The 23762-nt window shown below is 54.1% G+C and overlaps 1 protein-coding gene across 5 annotated transcripts in view; it reads right to left on the minus strand.

The window, feature by feature from the left end:
* ARHGAP26 (Rho GTPase activating protein 26) overlaps positions 1–23762 on the minus strand; it is a 101729-nt gene that overhangs the window by 37575 nt on the left and 40392 nt on the right. For 3 of the 5 annotated variants that reach the window (XM_064388100.1, XM_064388102.1, XM_064388104.1), the window contains exons 12-18: positions 13715–13751; positions 8805–8870; positions 8014–8088; positions 7852–7905; positions 3555–3642; positions 2427–2485; positions 1652–1757 (exon numbers count right to left, since the gene is read on the minus strand). In XM_064388100.1, coding sequence (XP_064244170.1) covers positions 1652–1757; positions 2427–2485; positions 3555–3642; positions 7852–7905; positions 8014–8088; positions 8805–8870; positions 13715–13751 — 485 coding nt within the window. The remainder of the gene's footprint in view (positions 1–1651; positions 1758–2426; positions 2486–3554; positions 3643–7851; positions 7906–8013; positions 8089–8804; positions 8871–13714; positions 13752–23762) is intronic. The other 2 variants (XM_064388103.1, XM_064388101.1) reach the window with 1 other exon arrangement.

Consider the following 23762-nt stretch of genomic DNA (forward strand, 5'->3'; position numbering starts at 1 on the left):
TCCTGGGTCAGGGCACTGGGCACTGCTCCTGGATCAGGGCAATGCTCCTGGGTCAGAATGCTGCTCCTGATCAGAGCAGGAGCTGCAGGGCCAGCCCCACAGGGATGCTGTGAGCCCTCACCTGGGGCTGGCTGTGCCTCAGGATCTCCCCCAGGAATGGCACCAGGGCTGGAGAGCTCAGCAGCCTCTCGCTCCTCAGCTTCCTGCCCTTCTCTGAGATAATTTTTTTCCTATTAAATAACACTATGAGCTGTTTCTCTTCTTAAAATAGCACACACCACCACACACACTGTTTGTTTTGTTTGAATTCCTTCCCCACTAAAGCAGCACAAACCCCACTGCAAACCTGACTCCACATCTCTACTCCATCACCAGGTTTTTCCTTTAGATGGAAAACACTGAAACAATTACAGATTCCCTGCACGTATGAAATCACAGAATCCCCGAATACTTTGGGTGGGAAGGGACCTTAAAGCTCACCCAGTTCCACTCTTTGCCATGGACAGGGACACCTCCCACTATCCCAGGGTGCTCCAAGCCCCATTCATCCTGGCCTCAGACACTTCCAGGGATCCAGGGGCAGACACAGCTTCTCTGGGCAATCCCATCTGGCTGATGGGTGCACCTGGAACCACAGGGCCCTGGCTTCAGGCTGTAAATGCAGAAGGTTTGAAACCAAGAGCTAAACCAGCCACTTGGTTTCTAACAGCCTTGCCAGGGACCCCGTGGAGCAGACACATGACCTGGCGACAAGAAAGCATCTGGAGTTGTGTTTAAGCCTATTTCAAGTCTCATCTGTTATTTTTCCTTTTAAACAGATAACTTGGATTCTTCCAGATCTCCTCCTAAGCAGTTATCCCATTAAGTCATTCCCCAGCTTTCCCAGTCCTGCCTCAGCCCTGCTGCTCCTGGTGCAAACAGCAAGGGCAGGTCCAACGCTGCAGCCTTGAGGCTGCCACAAACACCTGATGATGCTTTCACTTCTAAAACACTAATCAAAGGTTTCCATGGGAACCTGCAGGAGCAGGAAGAAGATGGGAAATTACAGGTCAGCTCTACCACCAAAAGAAAAAAAATTATCCCATTCCTTCGCCCTCGCAAAGTTTCAAGGCAACACAAAAATATTGATTCATCAGGGTGCATAAAGGCAGAAAATACGCCCCAGAGCAGCCATTTGTTGCGCAAAGAAATCACTTTTAGTCCTTCAGTGGCAGGTTTGCTCTGAAATCATGTGAGGAGCTTCACCCCTGCTCTGCCTCCTGGACAGCCTGGACAGCCAAACCCATTCCAGGCCATCAAAAGCAACACAAGGTTCCCAGGAGTGAATGGGCTCCTGGTGCTGCTGAGGGGCTGGGGCTGGTTGGGCAGCTCCTGTCCCTCATCCATCCCTCCCTCCCTCATCCCTCCCCTCCTCATCCCTCCCCTCCTCATCCCTCCCCTTCTCATCCCTCCCTCCCTCATCCCTCCCCTGCTCATCCCTCCCTCCCTCAGCCCCCTCGCTCTCTCGGCCCTCGGTTCACTCACACGCGTTTCCAGTTGCCAACCAGAAATGACTCAACACCACACACACACACAAGGAAACTTTTCCACCACTATTAACTTTGAGAGGAAATGGAAAAAGGAGAGAAAAACACATCAGTCATAAACGTACTTTGCCAAATGGTTCATGAGCAAGTGCAGCATCTGCCTGTTTTTCTCCGGGAGCCGATGAACGAGGCTGTGGATCTCCGACACCCTGGACTCCTGATTCTCCAGCTCTGCATGGGGAATAGAAGATGATTTATCTCCCCATTAGGGCGTTGTTATGGGAAGAGGCCTAACGCTGTCCCTGACAGACATCCCAGGGAGCTGCTCCATGCCACAGCAGGCACTGCAGTGAGCTGAGAGCAGACGCCACTGAACAGCACGGTGAGCAGGGCAGGGCTGGCTGCAGCCAGAGCGATGCCAGGGATGGGAATGTGGGCACATTCCATGGTCAGTGTGCCCAGTGCAGGCCAGGCTGGTGCTCCACAGGCTGCTTGGGTTCATGGTGCTAAGTGGGAGCTGCTGGAGGAGGCCAGCACTGCCATGGCCGTGGGACGCAGGGCCCCCTGACATCCCACTCCCATACCCACAGGCTGCACGGCTGCCAACAGAAAATCCCCTGCTCCCAGCAAAGCCCCTTCCCCTGGGCAGTGAAGGAAACACAGCCCAGACGTGTGAAGCAGCAGGGAGCCCCTCAAACACCGTGGTGCAGTTCAGCAGCAGCCCGTGGTCCCATACAGGAGCTGACCCCCTCCTCCTCTGGGCACCTCCCAGCCCCATCCTGCCCCGCTCCAGCCCTGCTCTGCTGGCCAGGACACAGCCCAGTGCTGGGCAGGGGGAATGCAGCCACGGGCAGTGAGGCTCCTCTGGGGGAGCAGGGCCATGAACACCAACAAACTCACTCGCTGCTTTGATGAAGCTCCTTTGAAACTGGTACATCATCAGGGGCCCTGGGAGCATTCTGGAAGATGAAAAGGAAACAGGCACAAAACACATCTGAGGAACACAATCCACACTGAGAAAGCTTTGCCCCTACAACAAACTCAGCTCCATTTTGAAAAGGGCAGAATTAAGCAACACCAACTCTAATTAATTCCCCCCATCAGAAGGAGTAAGATCTATGCAAGGACCTTTGATTTATTCACCGCTAAATTAATCTTTAATTTTAGCATTCCTTCAGTAACGCAGCTTCAGTGCATTGCTGAGCCCACGATTTCCAAGTAAGTTTGAAAATAAATTGAAAAGATAAACAAGCCTGGTTGTAAAACTTTCCCAATCCCCATTCCCTTTGTCCCCTCCCACTGCTGCATCCCTTCAGAGGGACACACTGGTGCTGCCCACATTCCTCTTTGCTTAGCCAACAGTTCAGACTCTGGAGCAAAGGTTGCCAATCATGCAAAATTCTGTGATTTTCTAGGCTGAGATCCACCAGGCTAATTACACTTATCACCCTAATTGGATTTAGGCTCTCTCTTGTGCTCCCTCAAACACAACCCAGCACACAACAGCCTCTGACAGCAAGGAGCTGTGGTCACAACAGGTAGGAGCACGTTGTGGATAATGAGATGCTGCTGGCTGCCAACACCCAGTCCTGTTGGGAAAATCCCCAGGATGATACTGGCTCACCTGACACACAGAAATCAGAACTGCAATAAAGCTCAGCACCAGGTCTGGGAAAGCTCTTCAGCCCCTGCCCTCACACAGCACTGCCCTCCCCTTCTGCCACGTGCCCAGAAGGTGGAAGTCCACCGGGAAAAGCTCAGGGAAAAGCTTAAATCAAGGCAGGGGATGCAAGCGAGAGCTTTTAAAATCATGTCTGTATAATATGTGCATCTGTCAGAGCTGAGTGTGTTCCCCAGATCCTACTCAATCATACTGGAAAGCCAGGGGAAAGCCAGAATAAATTCCCTAAGAGCAGTTTCTGCTCTGTTTCTATAAAAGAGCTGTTGTTAAGGTCTGCAGTAACAGGCAGTAAAATCCCAGGCCAGCACCAAACCCCTCCTGAAGGCAGGTGAGGCTTTTCTCCTTACCTCAGGTATGTTTTCAGTGCACTAGTAATGGTCTTGATCTCCCACTCTGCACAGATCTCTGTCTCTGTCTCTGTGGCTGTCTTGGGATCTATGGAAAAAGACAAAAAACCAGTAACTGGAGGAAATGAAGACAATTCCAGCTCAGCTGTGGGGAGACCATCACAGCCCATTTTATTTGCTATTCCCAGCTCAGGACACGTCTGCAGGGGTGTGGGGCTCATCACCCAGGACAGGCCACACTCAGTGGCATGGGACAAGGGAAGGAAAAGGGAACCCTCCATCCCGAGCAAGGACAGGGCAGTGTGGCTTGGAGCATGCCAGGACAGCAGCCCGAGGTGCTCAGTGACAGCAGTGACAGCCAGGCAGGACACAAGGGCCCAGGGACCCTCCTCCCCACCATGGCCAGCATCATCATCATCATCATCATCCTGCAGCCACCTCCCCATGCAGCCCCTGGCTGGGAATCACAGCCACAGCCACCTGCAGAGCCACCTGCAGAGCCACCTGCAGAGTCCCTGCAGAGCCACCACCAGGCCATGGAAGTGGGCTCAGGCACCCCACTCAGACCCAGATGGTGACAGCTCCAAGCTGGGGCCAGGAACACCACACTGAGGCCAGGAGCACCCAGACAAGGCCAGGAACACCAAACCAAAGGCCAGGAGCACCCAGACAAGGCCAGGAACACCAAACCAAAGGCCAGGAGCACCCAACTGAGGCCAGGAGCACCCAGACAAGGCCAGGAACACAAACTGAGGCCAGGAACATCAAACCAAGGCCAGGAACATCAAACCCAGTCCAAGAGCACCCAACCCAGGCCAGGAGCACCAAACCAAGGCCAGGAGCACCCAAACAAGGCCAGGAGCACCCAAACAAGGCCAGAAGAACCCATCCAAGGCCAGGAACACCAAACCGAGGCCAGGAGCACCCAACTGAGGCCAGGAGCACCCAACTGAGGCCAGGAGCACCCAACCGAGGCCACAGAAAGCCCAGCATGGAAGTGCCCCCTGTGCTGATCACTCCTGCCTGGATGCTGCTCCAATTGCTAACTCCATCCTGGAAACTCGGCCAGGCTCCTGCTCCCAGCAGAACCCCGGGAAGCCCCTGTGGGGGTCCCTGGTGTGAGTCCCACCAGTGCCAAGTGTCCCTGGGGAGCCTGGCTGCCAGGGCTCCCACTGTCCCCAAGGCCAGGGTGACACAGCTGCTAACACCATCTGCTCCCACTGCTCAGCTCAGGGGATTTTTGCCTCTTCACAGCAACAATTAATGCATTTTTGAGTTTTAAAGCCCCATGTAAGCATTAGGCAATTTTAACCTACTTAAAAGAATGCTGTGAATAGAGTTCAGCTTTCCCTCAGGGCAAAGGGTTTATTTTAATTTAAAAAAAAACATCAAGAGGCGCTTGGAAAAGTAAATACATAAGAAATGCATATTCACACAAAGATCATGTGTGTCCCAGCAATCACACAAATGACCTCCATCCTCCTGACTCAATGCCCAGGAAACTTCCTACAGCACTGCCTTTACAAGGAGAGAATTTTAAGATAAGGAGTCAAGATAAGTTTGGCATAGTAAAAAAAAAAAACAAAGTTAACAAAACCTCCCAGAAGTTCCATCTTTTTTTGACAAGAAACTTTTAAACCAAAGTAGAACAACCAGCACCAGAGGGTGTGTCTTTGCAAAGGCTCACCCAGCAGTTTCCAGGCAGGATCATGGAACAGGAGGTGAAATTCCACAGTCAGTCCCATGAAAAGGCTCAGAGCAGTTAATCAGCTCCCCTTGACCTTCACATTTATGAGTCTGCAAGAAGCTGCTGCCTTGGCTTGCAGCTGCAGCATCTGTCCCCCCAGGCAGCAGTGCTGTGCCAGCCCTGCCTCCCACAAGGACACACTTCCACAGGAACCAGGGCTGGAAGAGCTCCCACAGCCACAGCACTAACCCTGAGCTGCTTTTTGCTGCCAGTCCCTCATCTGACTTCTCTCACAAATCTCTCCAGGGTGAGGGGAAGAACACGGGGAAGCAGCTCACCACCCCAGGGTGGTTATCATGGAGAGACTTCCCAAACAGCCTCAGGGGTGGCAGGGGTGGCTGGAAGGAGCCCCACTCCCAGCCCTTATGGCCCACAGGGCAAAGAGCAGACCAGATGCTGTAACTCACCTTCTGCAGGGTTCACACCTGCTGGGGCCCCAGTGCCACAATAAACCCTCTCGTGGGAGCTCCCACTGATGAGAGCTTGGTTATCTGTTGGGTTTTGTCCTCATTTGGATGGCACACGGTACCAGTGAATGCTGGGGAGATGATGTGCCCCCCAGCAGCCCTGGGAGCACCCCTCACTGCTTCACCCCCAACAAGATCTGCCCTGAAGCCCACCCCAGGGGCTGGGGCTGCCCCCCAGCCTGCTGCCAGTGCCCTGGGCACCACCTCCTGCAGGACACCCTGCCAAAGCCCTCCCCAGCAGTGCCTCTGACAGCAGCTCAGGGAAACTCGATCTTTTTGCCATTTCAACTGTATGTGAAGCAGTAACGCTGCCCACATTCATTTCTAAATATAAGGGAAACCTGACAGTGGGAGCACAGTTTGGCTCCTCCATTCAGCAGGAGCCCGAGGGCAGCGAGAACAGATGGGTTTGACAAGGGACACGTTTGGTGGGACACTGACTTCACACACAGCCCGAACACCGCGGGTGATGGAGATTTAATCCCCCACTATTTGGGGAAGTTACAGAGTCACGGGTTTGCAAAGCACCCCAAGGATGGACAGCATGGGGGATTCCCAAAAGGGGCCCCACTGCAGCCCTGCCTCGCCTCCTGCAGGGCTTCCAGCACCACCACCCAAGGAGGACACACCAGGACAAAGGAAAAGCACCAGCCATTTATCACCTCCTTATGAGACACAGGGCGACAGCTGAGTGGCTTCAGTGGCTGGGGAGATAATGGATGCTGGATGCTGTCCAAGAATGAATCCCTCCCAGCTCCACAGAGCTCTTCACCCAGGCCAGTTCTGCCATCTGTCACAGCCTGGGGACTGACAGCAGCACTGACACCTCTGTGACAGAACGGGGTCTGTGGCCCTGCCACCTGTGGGCTGTGGTGAGGAGAGCACCCAAAGGCCTGGCTGTGGAGCACCAGGACCTGCCCCAGGGCAGCAAGCCAGCCTGTTGGTATCAGCAGTGCTCCTGGACCGGCGCTGTCCCCGTGCCCACCGAGTGTGCCACAGGACAGTGCTGGCTGCCCACAGCCCTGGGACCTCAGGGCACCTTCACATCCCAGCCCGTGCCAAACTCCTCTAATAACAGCCCCAGCCCCATCTCGTGACTGCAGTGAACTTTGCAAAGGCCACAGCAAAGAGGTGCCCTGCACCCGCTTTGGAGCTGTGCCCTTCTACTCCAGTCACCTGGGTTATCTGTTTTCCACAGGTTAACACTGACAGCTCCAACAGCCACGTGGGCCTTGCTCACTGAGCACCTTAATGGTGGGAAAAGAAGGAGGAATTGGAATAGGAGGAGGAAAAGATGTTGAAACACAACAGATGAAAACCTTTTGCAAGAAGAAATATGCAGAGAAAAGAGCACTGGAGTTTTGTGAGGACAAGGAAAAGGAAATCCTGTAGGAAAGGAAAGATAGTAAGTGAAGGGAAAGAAGATGACCAGAAATGCCACGCATTTTCCCAAGGAGTAACAAACACATTCAACACAGCACTAACAAATTAGTAAGCATTTGTTTCCCTGTTCCTACAGCTATTTCAGCTGTGGTTTTGCCAAGCCTGAGCAGCATCACACAGGCCTGGCCAAGGGCAGCTGCCCTGCTCCAGCCCAGCTCTGCTCTCTCTCCCTCTGTTGTGTCTCAGGCATGTCTGGACAGATGGACAGACTGGTCCAGGGCTGCAGCTGTGGGATGGAAATGCTGCCTGTGAGGTCAGGGCTGAAATGGTTCTGTCCCCCCAGCCAGAGCAAACCTCTGCTGTGCCAAGACCCAGCAGCTCGGAGCACCCAGAACTGCAGGATCCAATGCCTCAGTCACAAGGGAAACATGCTGGAAAACTCTGGGCAAGACTGAGATAAACAGGCACAAGAAAGTCTGTGGGGAAAGCAAGAACAGCCACAGGCAGCATCATGCAACATCCAGGAGAAAATCATTTCAAAGGGTGCTGGGAACAAGGGGGCACGTAGGAGATGAAAAGCCAAAGCTTTCAGCTATTTCTTTGAAGATTTTGGTTTGCGTTTGGGAAGGCTGCCAGAGCTCAGAGCATGTGTGAGCAGGACAGCAGTGACTGCAGCAGGACCTGGTGAAGCCAGTCCTACCTTCAGACCTGCCCACGGGGCCCAGGGCCTCCCAGCCTCGGCCAGCACATGGTCCTAAGGGCACAGTCACCACCATTAGGGACCCCAGCAAGAGCCTCTGCTCCTGCCTGGCAAGGCTTCAAAGCAGCACGGTGTACTTTCTGAGCAGAACTCCAGACTCACCCATCAATATGCTGAGCAGCTTCTGAACCCTGGAGTTCACCCCCACGATGCGGTACAGCCCCTGCTCATTGATCCCTGGGGAGAACAAGGAACTCGTTAGCAGGAGGCCACAAGAGCTGCTAAGATTTCTTTCACTTCTTTGCCTTCTCAAATAGCAAAGCAAACCTTCTCACCTATCAAATACAAAGCCATAGAAGATGGTAAAATTTGGGGGTGATATCAAGGTTTTCACATATCCTGTCCTATTTCATTAGAAGTGTTACCCCCGCTTAGCTCAGGAACAAGGATCTAAGGACACTTTTCCTCCTTCCCACAGCCATGGCAGCCCCATGCATGATCTGCACTTAACCAGGACAATCTGGGAAAATTTTACTGTCTCAAGTTCTTCAGGCTGAGGTCTGAGCCTTTTGCACCTGACCTCCCCTGCAGGGCTGGGACAATCCCACCTGTGCACAAGGAGACTCACAAGAGCTTTTGGGGACAGAACCCCACAGGAGAGGCTGTGCTTGGCAGCACTCCTGCAGGAAGGATGCTGAAGTGAACACCCCCTTGGGTCCTGTCCCCCCTTGCACACCCAGGGTTACTGGCTAACCCTGCCCCATGTCTGAGTCCCTGCTGGCCCAGCCGTGGGGCAAACGCTCCTCACATCGGCCCCAGCACGTTATGGGCTCATCTGATGTGGGTCTGAGGGCTCATGAATCATTCTGCCCATGAAAAGGGCAGCAAAGCAACTGCTGCACTGCCAACAGCTGCCCCAGAGCAGGCCCAGCCCCAGCCCCAGGCTGCCCTACCTCTCGTTTCCACGGCGTGGATGCACTTCTTGATGATGCTGAAGCCGATGCTGTCCAGCTGGGCAGCTGCAGGGGAAGGGCAGAGAGCAGGGTGAGCAGCTGCCAGGACAGGCCCTCTCAGGGGGCACCAGGCTCCTCCTGAATCTCTGCCACCCCAGCATTGCACCGCTGCCCAGCCCAGGAGGAGATAAATGAGGTAGAAAAACACAAGTGCAGCAGTTGGCACCAGCTGTAAGCCAGGCACTGATCATCATTCCAGCCTCCACATCCCTGTGAACCAGGCCTGCCCTGGGCTCTGCCAGGAATCTACCCATGCAGATGGACAAAATTCATTTAGGATCAAGGTGAGATAACCCAAATTTTTCTGGAAAGCTGACAATGGGTTGCTTGGAAAGAAATTAAATTGGACGTTTTAACACAACAAATCCCTGAAAATGGCACACAAGGTGTCTTGCCTCTGCCCGGGAGTGAGAGCTAAAACATGAGAGTTAATGGGATGTACAACTCAATTCACCTGTGCCAATGCAGGTTTTCACTTCCAGGTTCAGGGAATTACTAATAAAGGGACCCCAACACCTGCTGGAAAAATTCACCCCACAGAGAGCTTGCCACCACTGCCTGGAAAACACAGCCCAGAGCCAGATATCTGTTATGGAAAATTAGTTCCTCCCTCGAGAAAGGTTTGGAAAACCTTCCACAGGGCAGGAGCCCCTCGGGGAAGGGTGGGCAAAGCCAGCCTGGGCTCCAGGCCCCAGGGAATGCCGTGATGTGAGACACACAGCTCGTGCAGGGCAGGGCAGGCAGGGCTGGCAGTGCCCTCTGCAAGGCACGTGCAGCTCCCCTCCTTTGCATTCCCCTGCTCCCTGGGCAGTGCCAGCTCCCAGCCCTGCCTAATCCCTTGCTTTGAGTCCTCTGCTGGGGGTGGGCTTTGTCTGGGGAATGGCACGAGGACCCACAGCAGTGCAAAGGAAAACAGCTCCATTATGTTTTTCTGGGCAAGCAGGCCCAAGTGCTGAGCCAACACAAGCACACGAGCTGCAGGATGCCTGTGCCACAGGACGTGAGGACAATCCAGAAGCTGTAGGGCCCTTTGCTGGGCACCCTCAGGGCTCCCAGCATGGATTCAGCATAAACCCAAGGTGCCATCAGCAGCAGGGCACAGCTGCCATTCCCAGCCACTGATAAACACAAGGGCATCTGAGAAGCTCAAAACCACAGTGTGGAAACTCTTTACTGCAGCAAACCCAGTTCAGCAGGTCTGACCAGCCTTGGCACGGTGTGACCCTGACCTGTGGGCATCCCTGTGTGGTGCTGATCACTGCTTCAGGCTCTCTGCCTCCCACTGGAGGTGCCAACCCATCCACAGACCATTCCCTTAGCCCCCTGCATGTTTGGGGCCCCCATGGCCAGGTTGGACAGGGCTGGGAGCAACCTGGGACAGTGGAAGATGTCCCTGCCCACAGCAGGGGGTGGAACTGGATCAGCTTTAAGGCCCTTTCCAGCCCAACCTGTTCCATAATTCCATGATTCCACAACCCTGCAGGGCCCAGCACCCCACGGCCAGGCAGGCTGGGATCCCACCTCCCTGCAGCAGGAGGAGACCCAGCAGTGCCTCTGCATGAAGTGACCTGGCATAATCCCCCTAAGCAGATGAACAAGCTCTTCCACTCACTGTCAAGCTCTGGATCAGGAAAGGCCGGGGATTTATTTGCAGTAGTTATATCCAGAAATAATAGCTGATTAAATTTCCAAAGTGCCTTTATTCATCCTTAAACTTAACTTCTAACGAGCATTGTAAAAGCTTGATTTCCCCTCTCTCAGAGCATCTGCTCTTCATCTCAGTCCTTTACCATGATTCAGCTCAGCCATGGTGCAGATCAAAGGCAGATCTGGATCTGCTGCTGTCCAGATGACAGATCCATGGAATCATCTGGCTTTGAAAAGCCCCCCAGGGTGATCAAGTCCAACCATTCCCCCAGCACTGCCAAGGTCCCCAAGAGCCACATCCACATGGCTGTGAAACCCCTCCAGGAATGGGGACCCTGCCCTGGGCAGCTGTGCCAAGGCTGGACAGCCCTTCCAGAGAGTAAATTCTCCCTCACTTCCACTCTGAACTGTCCCTGCCTGGCTGAGGCCAAGTGGAAGAGCCTCCCTTGAGGCCCTCCCTGCTCAGGGCAGGGTGTGAGGCTCAGCTCCAGGCCACCACCTCCAGCAGCAGCACCAGTGCCCAAGGAGCTGCATGCCCAGCCTGGGATCCATCCAGGAGCATCTCACACCAGCACAGGGGACACACAGCACCTGGACAGAGCTGCTGCCCAACCCCACACGCATCTGACCTTCAACAGCATCACATTCCAAGTGCTGCTGAATTGCTCTCATCCCCTTCTATTCTTGCCTGGCAGATTATTCCTATTTAATCCATTAATTCCCTCCCTTTACACTGATGTGACATACCAGTGCCAAGGGAAGGGGGCAGGGGGCTGACCAGCCCTGCCAGCCTGCCTGGCTCCAGCTGTGTGGCAGGGCACTGCAAGGTCACAGCAGCTCCTGTGCCTCCCCAGCACACGTTCCTGTGCCATGCAGCCATCTCTGGCTCGAATTCCTCCAAAGGCATTTTGGAAATAAGAACCACTGGGGAGGGGGGAAATCATGAGGCAGAGACCAGAGGAATGAGCTTTCAAGTCTTACCAGAAATGAGTTTTCAGGGCTCTAACTACCAGTGAGCTGCCAAGATTGGGGGTCAGATTAGGTTAGAGAAATGGAAGAGGTTTTTACAGTGAGGGTGGGCAGGCCCTGGCACAGGTGCCCAGAGCAGCTGGGGCTGGATCCCTGGCAGTGCCCAAGGCCAGGCTGGACAGGGCTTGGAGCAGCCTGGCACAGTGGAAGGTGTCCCTGCCATGGCAGGGAGGGGAAGAGAGGAGCTTTAAAGCCCTTCCAACCCAAAATATTCTGTGATTCCATGACTGTGACTGCTGGGAAGGGCCAGAGCACCCAGAAAAGGGCACAGCAGACAGGGCAGCCAAAGGGACTCAAGAGTGGAAGTGGAAGATGGAGAGTGAAATGGTGGGAAGGAAGGGAAAGGAGGAATTTTGTGCTGTTCCATGCAATAAGCACAAATGGCCTGGAGGATTTGTTTCCATGGAGCAGGGCAAGTCCTTCTGGTTAGCAAACTAGAGCATCAAAATTCCCCTGGCTCTCATGGCTCAGTGACACCACTCAGCCCCTCTGCTCAGCCTCCTCCCCCTGCAAGCACACCAAGATAAATCACCCACAGCCCCACGGCCATCTGGCCACACAGCAGGACAGAAAACCCAGCAGCTCTGCAGAATTACAGCGTCCTGAAAGTGCCACCACAGCACTGGGAGGTGCCTCCAGCCTCCCAGGAGTGCAGGCAGGAAGCAGAGCAGAGAGAGCCCCGGGGCCAGGAGCTGCATCCAGACCCACTCCATCACCACACTCCTTGCAGGCGTTATAGGAAGGCCCTGGACCAAGGGCTGCTGGCAGCCAGCCAGTTGCTGAATCGATTTTAGGGAGCCTGGGGAGGCAGGCAGAGCTCTGAAACACGGATTTAATGGGGCTGAAGCAGCCAGCCCTCTGCCCACAGCAGCAGCAGCCCCAGCCCAAGCAGAGGGCTCAGAAGCAGCTTCAGGCAGGGGTCCCAGCCTGCTCCCAGAACAGGAAGGACAGACAGGGACAGACAGGGAGGACCATTCTCCTCTTTAAGAGAGACCATCAAAATGGTCTGCTGAGCCAAACCAGCAGGCTCAGAGCTGGCAGGGCTGTGTGCAGGACACGGAGCACTGACAGCTCATGGCTGGGCAGCACGGAGCTGAGCCGCCCCGGGCTCTGCACCCCACAAACTCCTTCTGCCCTCTGGGAAAAAGAGACCAGAGGAGCTGCTCCAGCAGGGCTCCTGCCCAGGGGCACTGGCCACGCTGCCCTGCCCAGCTCAGCACAGCTGAGCTCTGCTGGGATCACCTGGGAGGCAGAGCCAGGTGATACACACAGGAAAAGATGGATGTGCAGCCACTGCCAGAGAGGATCAAAGGGAAGGAGAAACCACAGAGGGGGAAGAGACTGCTTTGTGCAAGGGCTGAAATGGGTGTGAAGAACATTAGCTGCAAATTATACCAATTACTGAGAGAAAAATGCTCGGGCTGCAGATGAAAATGTCGTGGCTGAGGCAGCACCAAAAGGAACCAAGCACTGAGCACCAAGCCAGGCCTGGCCCTGCCTGACCCTGCCTCTGAGGGAAGCAGGGAAGGGACTGGGGCTGGACTATTGCAATTATGGCAAATCCAACCTGCTGGGAAATGGCTCAATTAGGGGTTTTAAAACACAGGACATAAGAGGCAGGACCAGGTGCAACTGCTCCTCTAGGAAGAAAAACAAGTGCTTTCTTGACCCAGGGCTTTGATTGCCTGAACTACAATAAAAAGATTTTTATTTTTAAGGGCTCTTGTTGACAATCTTCACAAGGCAGGACCTCCTGACTCCTGTATTTCTATTCCAATTCCCCTTTGGAAAGACACATTCACCCTGCACATTCTGGCTCAGAGAGAAGAGCTGGTCCCAGGTGTCACCTGATCCCTCTGCTGAACCTCAGGAGCAGGTCCTGAGGCCACCAGACCCCTGCAGTGCCACTGGGGTGGGGACACGGTGTGGGCAGGAGGGGACACACCCTGAGGGATGCAGGGACTGCCTGGCACTGCCCTCCACAGCCCCAGCTCCCACCAGCAGGTTTCTGCCCCATGCCCTGCTGGGTGCCACACTCAGCTCTCCCTGGGGCCTCCCTGGGGTCCCCACACTGGGCCCTGTCACCCCCCAGCCCAGGGTCACCAGCATCTCCTGCTGACCCCTCCCACAGCTCAGCCACCCCTCAGGGGTCAGGCTTGACAAGAAATACTCACTGCCTTCACTCTGGCTGTCCTTGTTCGAGTTGTACACCTGGAAAACACAAGCACAAAGCCTTATGAAACCCTGGCTCCAGCTGGGGCTGCTGGCACAGCTGGTGCCACCAGTGTGTCTGCTGCCAGGACCTCCCCAAGTCCCCAAACACCACCACGACCTCCTGCACACAAATGTGGGGCTGGCCCAGCTCTGCAGTTGTGTTAAAATTCTGACTAGGACAGCTCTTAAAATGAAAGAATGGGATGGACCAAGTACAAACAGAAATTAGAGGTTTCTAAACAAAGTGAAGGTGGGGTTGGACTAGATGATTTTTAAAGGTCCCTTCCAACCCAAACTGTTCCATGATTCTGACTCCTCTCCTGACAGACACATCCAGAGGGTATAAACTTAGAGCAAAGCAGGCAATTCCCTTATGGGCATTGCAGGAACCTCTGGCAGGTGCAGCTGGGGCAGGGAGCAGCTACCACCCTCCTCAGGTACAGCCTGAGCAAACGAGTCAGGCAAAGAGGAGCAGAGGAAAAGAAATGTCACCGATTTAGGGAGCACAAGAATGCAGCAGGATGAGGCACTGGATGCATCCAGCACTGCTCACAGCACAGCCACCTCCAGGATCCATCCCAGGCCTCTCCAGCCTTCCAACACCCACCCTCCTCCTCCCACCCCAACCACCACCCCACCACTGCTTGGCTGCTGGAGAGTAAAGTGACATTTCAGCGGATACAACAAAAAGGGAAAACACTGGCAGAAGGTTTTAATCACGATGTGAGGGCACTTTAAAAGCCCAGGATAATACCAACAGCAGCTGTAAGAAGATCAGCCCTCAGACAGGTTGAGCACTGAAGGATTATTCTAAACCATTTTACCCTCTTGAGCTGGAGAAATACAGAGTGCCACCAGGAGCACACACACACACACATCCCAGCAGCATCCTGGCTGTGACTGAGGGGTCACCCTCCACCGAGCAGGACACGAGGCTGGAGGAGCAGTGGGGAACAGGGCTGGGAGCCCTCGCAAGGGGAGCTGCCTGCAGCATCACATGCTGCCTCCCGAAATAGCCAGCGGGCAGGGCGAGCTTCCAAAGGCCATGTTGATAGCAACAGCCCCAGCAACGGGGGAGAGGCTGCAGGCAGGGCTCTGCTGCAGGCACCCCAGCCCCTGGCAGCAGCAGGGAGCCCGGGTGCTCTGTGCTGTGCCCAGGAGCTCCAGCTGCAGGGAGAGGCTGGGAAGCTGCCTGTGATGCTCTCAGGATCAGAGCCAGGCCCAGCAGAGCTCACCGTGCTGCCCCAACAGCCACCACTAGCAAAAACACCCAGCAAGGCTGTGTGCCACAGGGCATGCCACCAGCAGGGCACATAAACACATCCCTTCCCTGGAGGTCACCCAAACACAGGCCATCCCTGAGCTGGGCACCAGCCGGAGCACGGCAGGACACCTTGGATCAGCTCCACACCCAGCACGTGCTCAGGGGGCACAAATGCAGTGGAGCAGCTCAAAACTGGGCTGTGGGCAGGCACTGAGCCCTGCCAGGAGCACCTTCCCTCTCCCCCTCCCAGGACACCTGGCTGTGTAGCACGAGACCAAGCAGAGATGGTTGTTTGCAGAGAAAATCCATCAGGCACATCTGGCAAGTGGGGGATGATTCAGCAGCAAAAGCAGCTGCTGTCAGCAAGTGAGTTTTCCTCTAGGAACAGTGTTGATATCAAGAAAATTAAATAAGTGGAAAGGGGGAAGGAAAACAGCCGCAGGCTCCCCTGACAGCAGTGCCCCACCACAGGCAGCCTTCCCTAAGGAAGTTCCCCTCCAACTGCAGTGCCTCTGTTGAGGGCTCACTGCAGGGGCTGGGGCCTCAGCTGTTACTCAGAGGCCTGGAGACACACGGCCCTTCCTTGGGATCACACACAGATTTCGTGCCCTGGCTGACCCCCACGCACAGGTAACACTAAACACAGCACAGGACCAGGCTGGGAGCACCCTGGGATAGTGGGAGGTGTCCCTGCCCATGGCAGGGTAGAATGGGATGAGTTTTAAGGTCCTTCCAACCAAAGCCATTCCAACTCCTAGCACAGCGGCTCCAGGGACATCCTCTGCCTGCACTTTTGCTCTTCCAGTCTGGATCCATGAAACAACAGAGCTTGTTATCACCAGAGGCTGCTCTTAAAACAAGGGAAAAGGGCAGACAAGGAAACACAATATGCCTTTGCCATTAATTGCAAAGTGTGCACACAGCAAGAGGGAAGTTTCACAAAAAGGTCAACAGCAACCATAAAACACAGAGACACTGCCACCCTACACCCATGTCATCAAGGACAAACCTTTCATCCATTGTCTGTGTTAATCCACTAACACAACTCTACACCAGAAGGGTTTCAGCCAAGCCCCAAGTCTGCAATATCCCTTCCTTTTCCAAGAAATACTTCTCCTATTCTGCCTCAAATCTTTTAGAGGGAGATTTCTCTGGGTAAGAGAACCTTTCCAAGTTTGAGGAAAGGGCTGCTGTGTAAGAGGTCCAGGAGCGAGGCTCCTGCAGTGGCCCAAGGGTCACCCCTGCTCTGCTGGCAACCCTTGGGCTCGTGCCTTGGCAAAGGCTGCTCCTGCCCAGCCTGGCCCTAGGCATGATATATTGATATTCCACTCCTTCCAGAAGAGCTCTGGTAACAGGCAGGGCTTAAAGCAGAAGATGCACTTGAAGATTAAGCCTCATACACATGAGTCAGCTCATGGACCAACCTCCCCTGGGAAAGGGGGCAGAACTTTACAGAGGTTCTTGCTGTTCCCCACACCACACACATGGCACTGAGCCCAGGGCTGCAGCACCTCTGTCCCAGGAGACATGGCCTGGGAGCACCTTGGAAAAGCTCTTCTGACCCCTCTTCCACACAACTGCCAAGTGCTGGGTTTGATTTCCCCCACCCTCACCCTCTCTCTCAGCTGTATCTGCAGCACTGCCATGCCCAGGCTGGCTGGGGCTGCCTCACACACAGCCCTGGGCCAGGGGACACCAAGGGACAGCACAGTGCCACCTCCCAGGGAGACAGCATCCAGCACACAGCCCGTGGGGGCTGTGCCTGGGACAGGGCAGGCAGGAGCTGTGCCCGGGACAGGCAGGAGCTGTGCCCAGGACAGGCAGGAGCTGTGCCCAGGACAGGACAGGCAGGAGCTGTGCCCAGGACAGGCAGGAGCTGTGCCCAGGACAGGACAGGCAGGAGCTGTGCCCAGGACAGGCAGGAGCTGTGCCCAGGACAGGACAGGCAGGAGCTGTGCCCGGGACAGGCAGGAGCTGTGCCCAGGACAGGCAGGAGCTGTGCCCGGGACAGGCAGGCAGGAGCTGTGCCCAGGACAGGCAGGAGCTGTGCCCAGGACAGGCAGGCAGGAGCTCTGCAGACACACACATCGCCCAGCACGGGCCAGACAATACAACACCATTCAGTGAGGGTATTTTGATGCCCACACGCTGTTTTTCCTGCTGTTAACACACTCTGGAGAAAACAGCCCTAAACCCAGAGAGTTTCTCGTGAAATAAAAAGCTTCTTTCACTTTGCAGTATTAGTCACTGACAAAGGGTGGGAAATCAGAGGGAAGAAACGTTGCTGGGAGGTGAAGGGCCTGTGGCCCATGGACACGTGTGGGAACAGGCTGGGTTATAAAACTCCCAGAATTGGGATAGTGACTAACGTGGAGACAAATCCCTGCCCTGCAGCACTGCCATGCTTTTACATCTCGCTCTCACTAATTATTCCCATTTGATTGTATTTCCAGAGCCAAAATATCCTCCCAGGCAGCTTCAGAAGTGATGTGTATAGAAAAAATATACATTGAGAGAGTACAAAACTTACAGACCTTGATGTCTTGTATTTAGTTTTCTAAACTCCTACTGTAGATGGTAAAATATCCTGAACAAAACCAGATTGTATAATTTTTTTAGCAGGAGCTGCTGCTGCTTCATTCCTGCAGGATAATTGCTCTCTGGAAGCTTAAAGAAGGCCTTTGCAAGCTATTATTGAAAAATTCCAAGATGCATCTGTAAGTAATCCAGAAAGATAAATTTTATGAGAGCAGTTACAACTCATGACTACTTTGACACTTGCACTATGCTCAATTACGAACTTGATATTTAAGATAATTCATCAAAGAACCAGTTATTTCCTTTGCTGAGACATTTCACCAAATACATGCTTTGTTTTGCAGAGGAAATGGTTTTATAGGGATGATTAAGAGCTCTGAGATGTTCGAGGGTGTGGTAGAGGAACACACAGCCCAGGAGGCAGCTCCCTGCTCCCCTGGAGCCCAGGGATGAGCTGGGGGTCACTCCCCCACACCCAGTGTTTGCCCCTGGACCCGTGTCCCCAGCTGCTCATGGACCAAAGGCTGGGCAGAGCAGCAATGCAGGTGCTGCACCTGCTCCTGCCCCCTCTAAATTCAGTCCTGCCACTACCACACACCCCACACTGGAGCTGTGGACCGTGCAAACGTCAGCTGTGGATTTTCCTCATCAGAAATCCTTTGAAAGACACCATCTGGAGCTTCAAATACTCCTACAGCCACTGACAGCCACCATCTGGAGCCTAAACCACCTCCACAAGCACTGATGGCCATCATTGAGAGCCTAAAATAGTCCCAGAGCCACCAAGAGCCACCATCCAGAGCCTGAAACACCCCTCAGACACCATCCAGAGCCTGAAACACCCCTCAGACACCATCCAGAGCCTGAAACACCCCTCAGACACCATCCAGAGCCTGGAACACCCCTCAGCCACCATCCAGAGCCTGAAGCACCCCTCAGCCACCATCCAGAGCCTGAAACACCCCTCACACACCATCCAGAGCCTAAAAGAGTCCCACAGCCACTCTTCATCATCTGATGCACTTTCTGCTCGTGCACAGATAAATCAGGAAGAATTCCACCCATCAGTTTTCCAACCTGACCCTAAACAAACTGCACACATGATGTGAAAAGAGCAAACACCCGTGAGTGGTTTGGGATGACAATGGGCTGTGGGAAAAGAAAAGGAAAAGGAAGTAGCTGGGGGTTGGAAGGGGAACTACAAAAAGATGATGTTGAGTAATTTCATTTTTATTTCCTCATTTCAGGGGTCAGGCTGTTGCCCATTAACCTCACAAGACATGGGCTATGATTTCCTATGGCACTTGCTTCATTTTAAGTTTCATTCACTTTCCTTTCAAGTTTAAAATCCAAAATGGCCCAACCTAAGCTGCACCCCTTGGAGGCTGCACAGCGTTCAGCACAGTTCCCAAAATCCTTCAAACTCCAACACTGCCATGAAATTCTGCCCAATGGCTAAAATCTAGAGGAAAGGATTGCCCAGCTGCTCAGAGCAAAGAGGGATTTAAGGAAAGCACTGGAGACAGGAGCCAGCAGCCAGCAGCAGAGAGGGGATCTCCATCGAAGGAGGATTTCAACTCCATGCCCTGGCGTGGAAGATTCCACCTCACACTCCCTTCACTGGTGCTGGGACCTCCCCTCCAAGCCAGATTTTCCATTTGGACTCTCAGAATGGGCCAGTCCTGCCAGAGTTCCCTGGTCTCCCTGGGGGAGCGGGGTGTTTGCAAGGTCCAGAGCAATGGGAGGAAATGCTGCAGTGTTATGCAATTTCCTTGTGATTCATATTCAGAAATCCTCAAAACAGCCAGGAATGAGTCTTTCAACTTTCAGCTCAAGAGATGCACAAGCCCAAGGGGTATAAATAGATATGACATTCCCTCAGAACTGGTAGCCCAAGTGGCTTCCCAGCCACGCTGGGACGGCCTGGGGAGCCATGGGCAGGAGGAGCACAGACATTCCACATGAGTGTTTTGCAACCCTTTTATAAGGGCAAATGGGCTGACGAGCAGTGCTCCAGCTGGAGTCCAGCCACCCTGACTGACTCAGCTGCTGCTGGGTGCCTGCAGCACCCCCAGCACCCCAGAGCTCACAGAGAGCCCTGCCCGAGCAGGGAAGGCTGGGGATCCCACACACCCCTCTCCACACCTCAACTGCCCTGCAACAGAAGGAACAAGCCTTTCCTCTTGATGCCTTCCTCACCAGGACACCAGGGATGTGCCTGGTTGTGTCCCCACAGTCCCCAGCCTGTCCTGCAGGGCCTTCCATGGGCACAGGGATGGCCAGAGAGGGGCTGGAGCTCTGGCACCCACAGATCCCAGAGATGGCACAAGCCTGGGGCAGGGAGGGCACCCTGCACCCTGTCCCTGCAGCAAGAGGGAAGGGGTCAGAGCAAGAATGGAGAGAAGGAAGAAGAGAAGAGGGAGGTGGACCCTCCAGACGTGCCCCTGAGCTCAGCACTGCGGAGCTGCTTCTCTGGGACACAGCCCTGGAGCAGCATCCCAGCAAAGCTCATGTACAAAAAGCCTATTTCCTTGTTAAAAGCAGGACACCTGGCAACCTTGATGAAATCAGCTCTTGTTTCTGGCTCTGCCTTATCAACCCTGTTCTATTTCTGTCTGAGAGCCAGGTTTTTGTACTACAAGCAGGATTTTCAGAGCTAGACTACACTGTGTTGTGGTTAGAAATAACCTTCCCTGCTCTGGGAGCCAGAAGGATATAGATAGGAGTATGATCTCTCCCAGCCCACATCCCTGCAAACCTCTCTGCAGCAGGAGGGGAGGGAAAATTATGCCTTACTTCCCCAAGTGGAGAACTTGGCAGGGCAGCAGAAACCCACTGTGAAATGCTGGTTTATGTCATGCAGACGAAGCTGTTCATTTGGAAGAGGGTGGCCAGGGACCCTGGCAGCTCCTTCCTTCCTTCCTTCCTTCCTTTCCTCCCAACCTACTGCTCATCGCAGTCGGAGTCATCTCCCACCTCGTGTCCCCCTTTCTCTCTCCTGCTCCTTCCTTCCAACATAAATTTCAGCTTCAAACTTACACCCTGATCAGAAGACAGAAAAATCTATCAAAAATGAAGCACCTGGGGGGCTTGAATCCCCTAGATGGGTCTTGCTCTTCTGTCTCTCTCCTGTAGCCGAGCTGAAGGATGGTTGTAATTAAAAACAAGCCCACATTTTATTACAAGTGCAGGCATTCCCAAGGGCCTCCGGAGCCGAGGCCAGCCGGGCTCCCCGCCAGCCAGCTGGGCTGCTTAGCTCAGCGCAGTTATATAACTGTGTTTGTCACCCAAGGAAACAATCACCTGGGTCAGAACTGGGGGAAAAATTACCTGGGTCAAACTGTCAGCTTCCCAGGGCTCACCCAGAGCAGGGAATGCAGCAGCAGCCACTCTGGGGGCTGTGTGGGAGCGAGGGGAGCAGAGCGTGTCAGACGCGCAGCCTCGGAACAACACAGCTAAAGGTCAACTGCTCCAACAAAATACATTTCTGGAATAACTAAAGCGCCTAAAGTTTCCCAGAGCTGAGTTTTTAAGCAGGCCCAGCGAAGCAGACATGTTGGGATCACTCAAATAACTGATTAAAAGTGAAAACTTCTACTGCTCTAAGCTTCCCCCAAGTTTTCTAGGATGCTTGAGCAACAGCTTGCACATCCTCCTCCGGCAGCTCTGCCTGGAGCCCGGCCAGCCCCAGGCAGCACACACGCCCTTCCTCCTCCCAACGTCTGCTGACGACCACGGGCTCTCAACACATCAAAACCAGCCTAATTTTAAATGACAGTGTCATCTTTATTTTTAAAATAACTGTAACACAGCCGTGCCTGGCACTCCTCCTCTGTGAAAGAGGTTTGACACTGCCTGGGTGCTCCGAACAAGGGTGGTGGCTTTGTGCCAGGACTGGCTCAATCACCACTGCCTGGAGCTTTAAGGACTGGGACATCCCTGAGGTGAGACCCCTTTCAATCCCCCTTTTGCACCTGGGGACATGTGTGGGGCAGCACAGACCCTGAGGCAGCAGAAAGGGGACACAGTCCCATCCCTCCTCTCCCAGAGAGACTTCTCTAAGCCCAGGGTGGCTTCAGAGGTTTCTTGGAGCAATCCCGGGATGTGGCACAAGGTTCCTTCCTGGCCTTGGGAGCCAGCCCAATGAGGCTTTAAAGGCTCCTGGTGTCCCTCTCCAAAACTGCAGCAGCACAGCACATTTATCCCTCTCCAGACGGAACCTGAAATTCCACAACACTCATAACATCCCTGGGAAACCCTCAGCCCTGCCTGCACCCACCCCAGGGGCTGCCAGCACTCCCCACCACCACTTCCACCATCCAACAAACACTGGTTGAGAGACAGCATGGGACACATCCACCCTGCCACGGCCTGAGCCTGCAGCCTGCCTGCTCCTGACCCCAGTCCTGTTCCTGATCCAGTCCTGCCCCTGATCCCAGTCCTGCCCCTGGTCCCAGTCCTGCCCCTGGTCCCAGTCCTGCCCCTGGTCCCAGTCCTGCCCCTGACCCCAGTCCTGCCCCTGACCCCAGTCCTGCCCCTGACCCCAATCCTGCTCCTGCTCCTGCAGAGCCCAGCTCCACACACGGCTCTGCCAGGAATGACAAACCCAGAGTGAACACAGAAATAAAATTATCAAACCAACAGAGTCCAAAGAGCTTCTTCTGGGGCTGCAGCTGGGAGAAGAAAAACCCCTGGGTGCAGGAAGGTGGTGGGGCTGCAGCAGGACAGTAAATCACTGCTTAAAATAAAGGAGGAAATAATGGAAGAGGCTGGCTTTGCGAGCCATTGAAGCATGAACCATTTACTTTAATTTTTAATTTAAAGTAGGAAACAATACTCTAATAGTCTATTTAAATTGGCAGGGAAATTTGTTCTCCCAACATGGAGCTATTCCCTGAATTTCTACATGTTTGTTGAATTGCCTGATCAACTGACTCAAAGCAGAGGTGATAAAGAGAGGAAAGGAAAGTGAGTCTGCTCTCTTTGGTCTGTCACTCCAGCTGAGGGCCTGTGCCTCCCTGCTGAGACTGCCAGCAGGGCTGAAGGTGGACAGCAAGTTCCCACCAAACCATGACACGAAATCCCTGGATGCAAGCACCCTGCTCCCTGCCCTGGGGCTGGTTCACCTCTCTGGGCCCAGGCTCACAAACAAGTTGCTGCAAGCAGCTGCTCCATCCTGTTCCACACCTGTGCTGCAATCCAGGTTCGATTATCCCCATTGCCCAGGCACCCCACAGACCCAAGCCAGCCCTCAGCACCAGCTGCCCCCCAGCCTGAACCCAAAACCCAAGAACACACCTGCAGCAGAGCTGCTGGCTGTCCCACGTAGGAGATGTGTGTTGTGCCATGTCCTGTGGACCTGGACCCACGCTCATATCCCCAGCCTGAGCCCTGTGAGCTCCTCTTGGGGTTATCAGCAGTGACAGGAGATAAATGGCTGTCACTGGGTCCCCACCAGAGGCAACATCTCCCAAAGGGAGAGCAAAACCCAACCGGTGTCCTGGGACCAGCCAGCCCAGTGTCCAGGCAAAGCCAAACTTCCACAGCCAACTCCTGCAGCACAGGCCCCAAGGAAGAGCCAGGAATGCATTACAGACACAGTGAGGTATTCACACCAGAGACAGGAGCACTGCTCTGCTCCTGGACACCCCGACAACACAGCTGCAACAAGAGGTCACACACTTGCCAGAACTGGGTGGGACAGCACTTTTAGGTGTGTAAAAGCAATCCAGAGGGCTCTTTCCTCTTTTAAAAATTATCTATAATGCTTCTCTAAGTATTTTTCTCTCAAACAGCTTCTTAAGCAGAGGACAAACCCCGCCAGCTGGGAGAGCCGTCAGCCACTGAAGCAGCAGTTGCTGGAACCAGGAATAAAAGCCTGAAGTCAAGGCTTAAGACCTCACTGGCTTAAGTGCTTTAGAAGCAAAATAAAAGCTTACCAACTCCATGTAAAGTTACTGCTATTACAGGCTTAAAGGGTTACCAAACAGGAGAGGGAGAGGGAGAAGGAGGGAGCAGCGGCAAGAGCACGTGATCCAAGAACTAACATGGAACATGGCATGGACTGTGCTCCTCTGAGGATCCTCTGCTACCACCTTTTCCTCAAAAAGGACTAAGAATTTTTTGGGGCAATAATCTTGAGCAGTGGGATGCAAAAAAATCCAAGCAGGGGCTCCCCTGGGCCAGTTTGGGTGCCAGTGGGACTC

This window comes from Passer domesticus, chromosome 13 (assembly GCF_036417665.1).
Source record: "Passer domesticus isolate bPasDom1 chromosome 13, bPasDom1.hap1, whole genome shotgun sequence".
Taxonomy (NCBI): Eukaryota; Metazoa; Chordata; class Aves; order Passeriformes; family Passeridae; genus Passer; species Passer domesticus.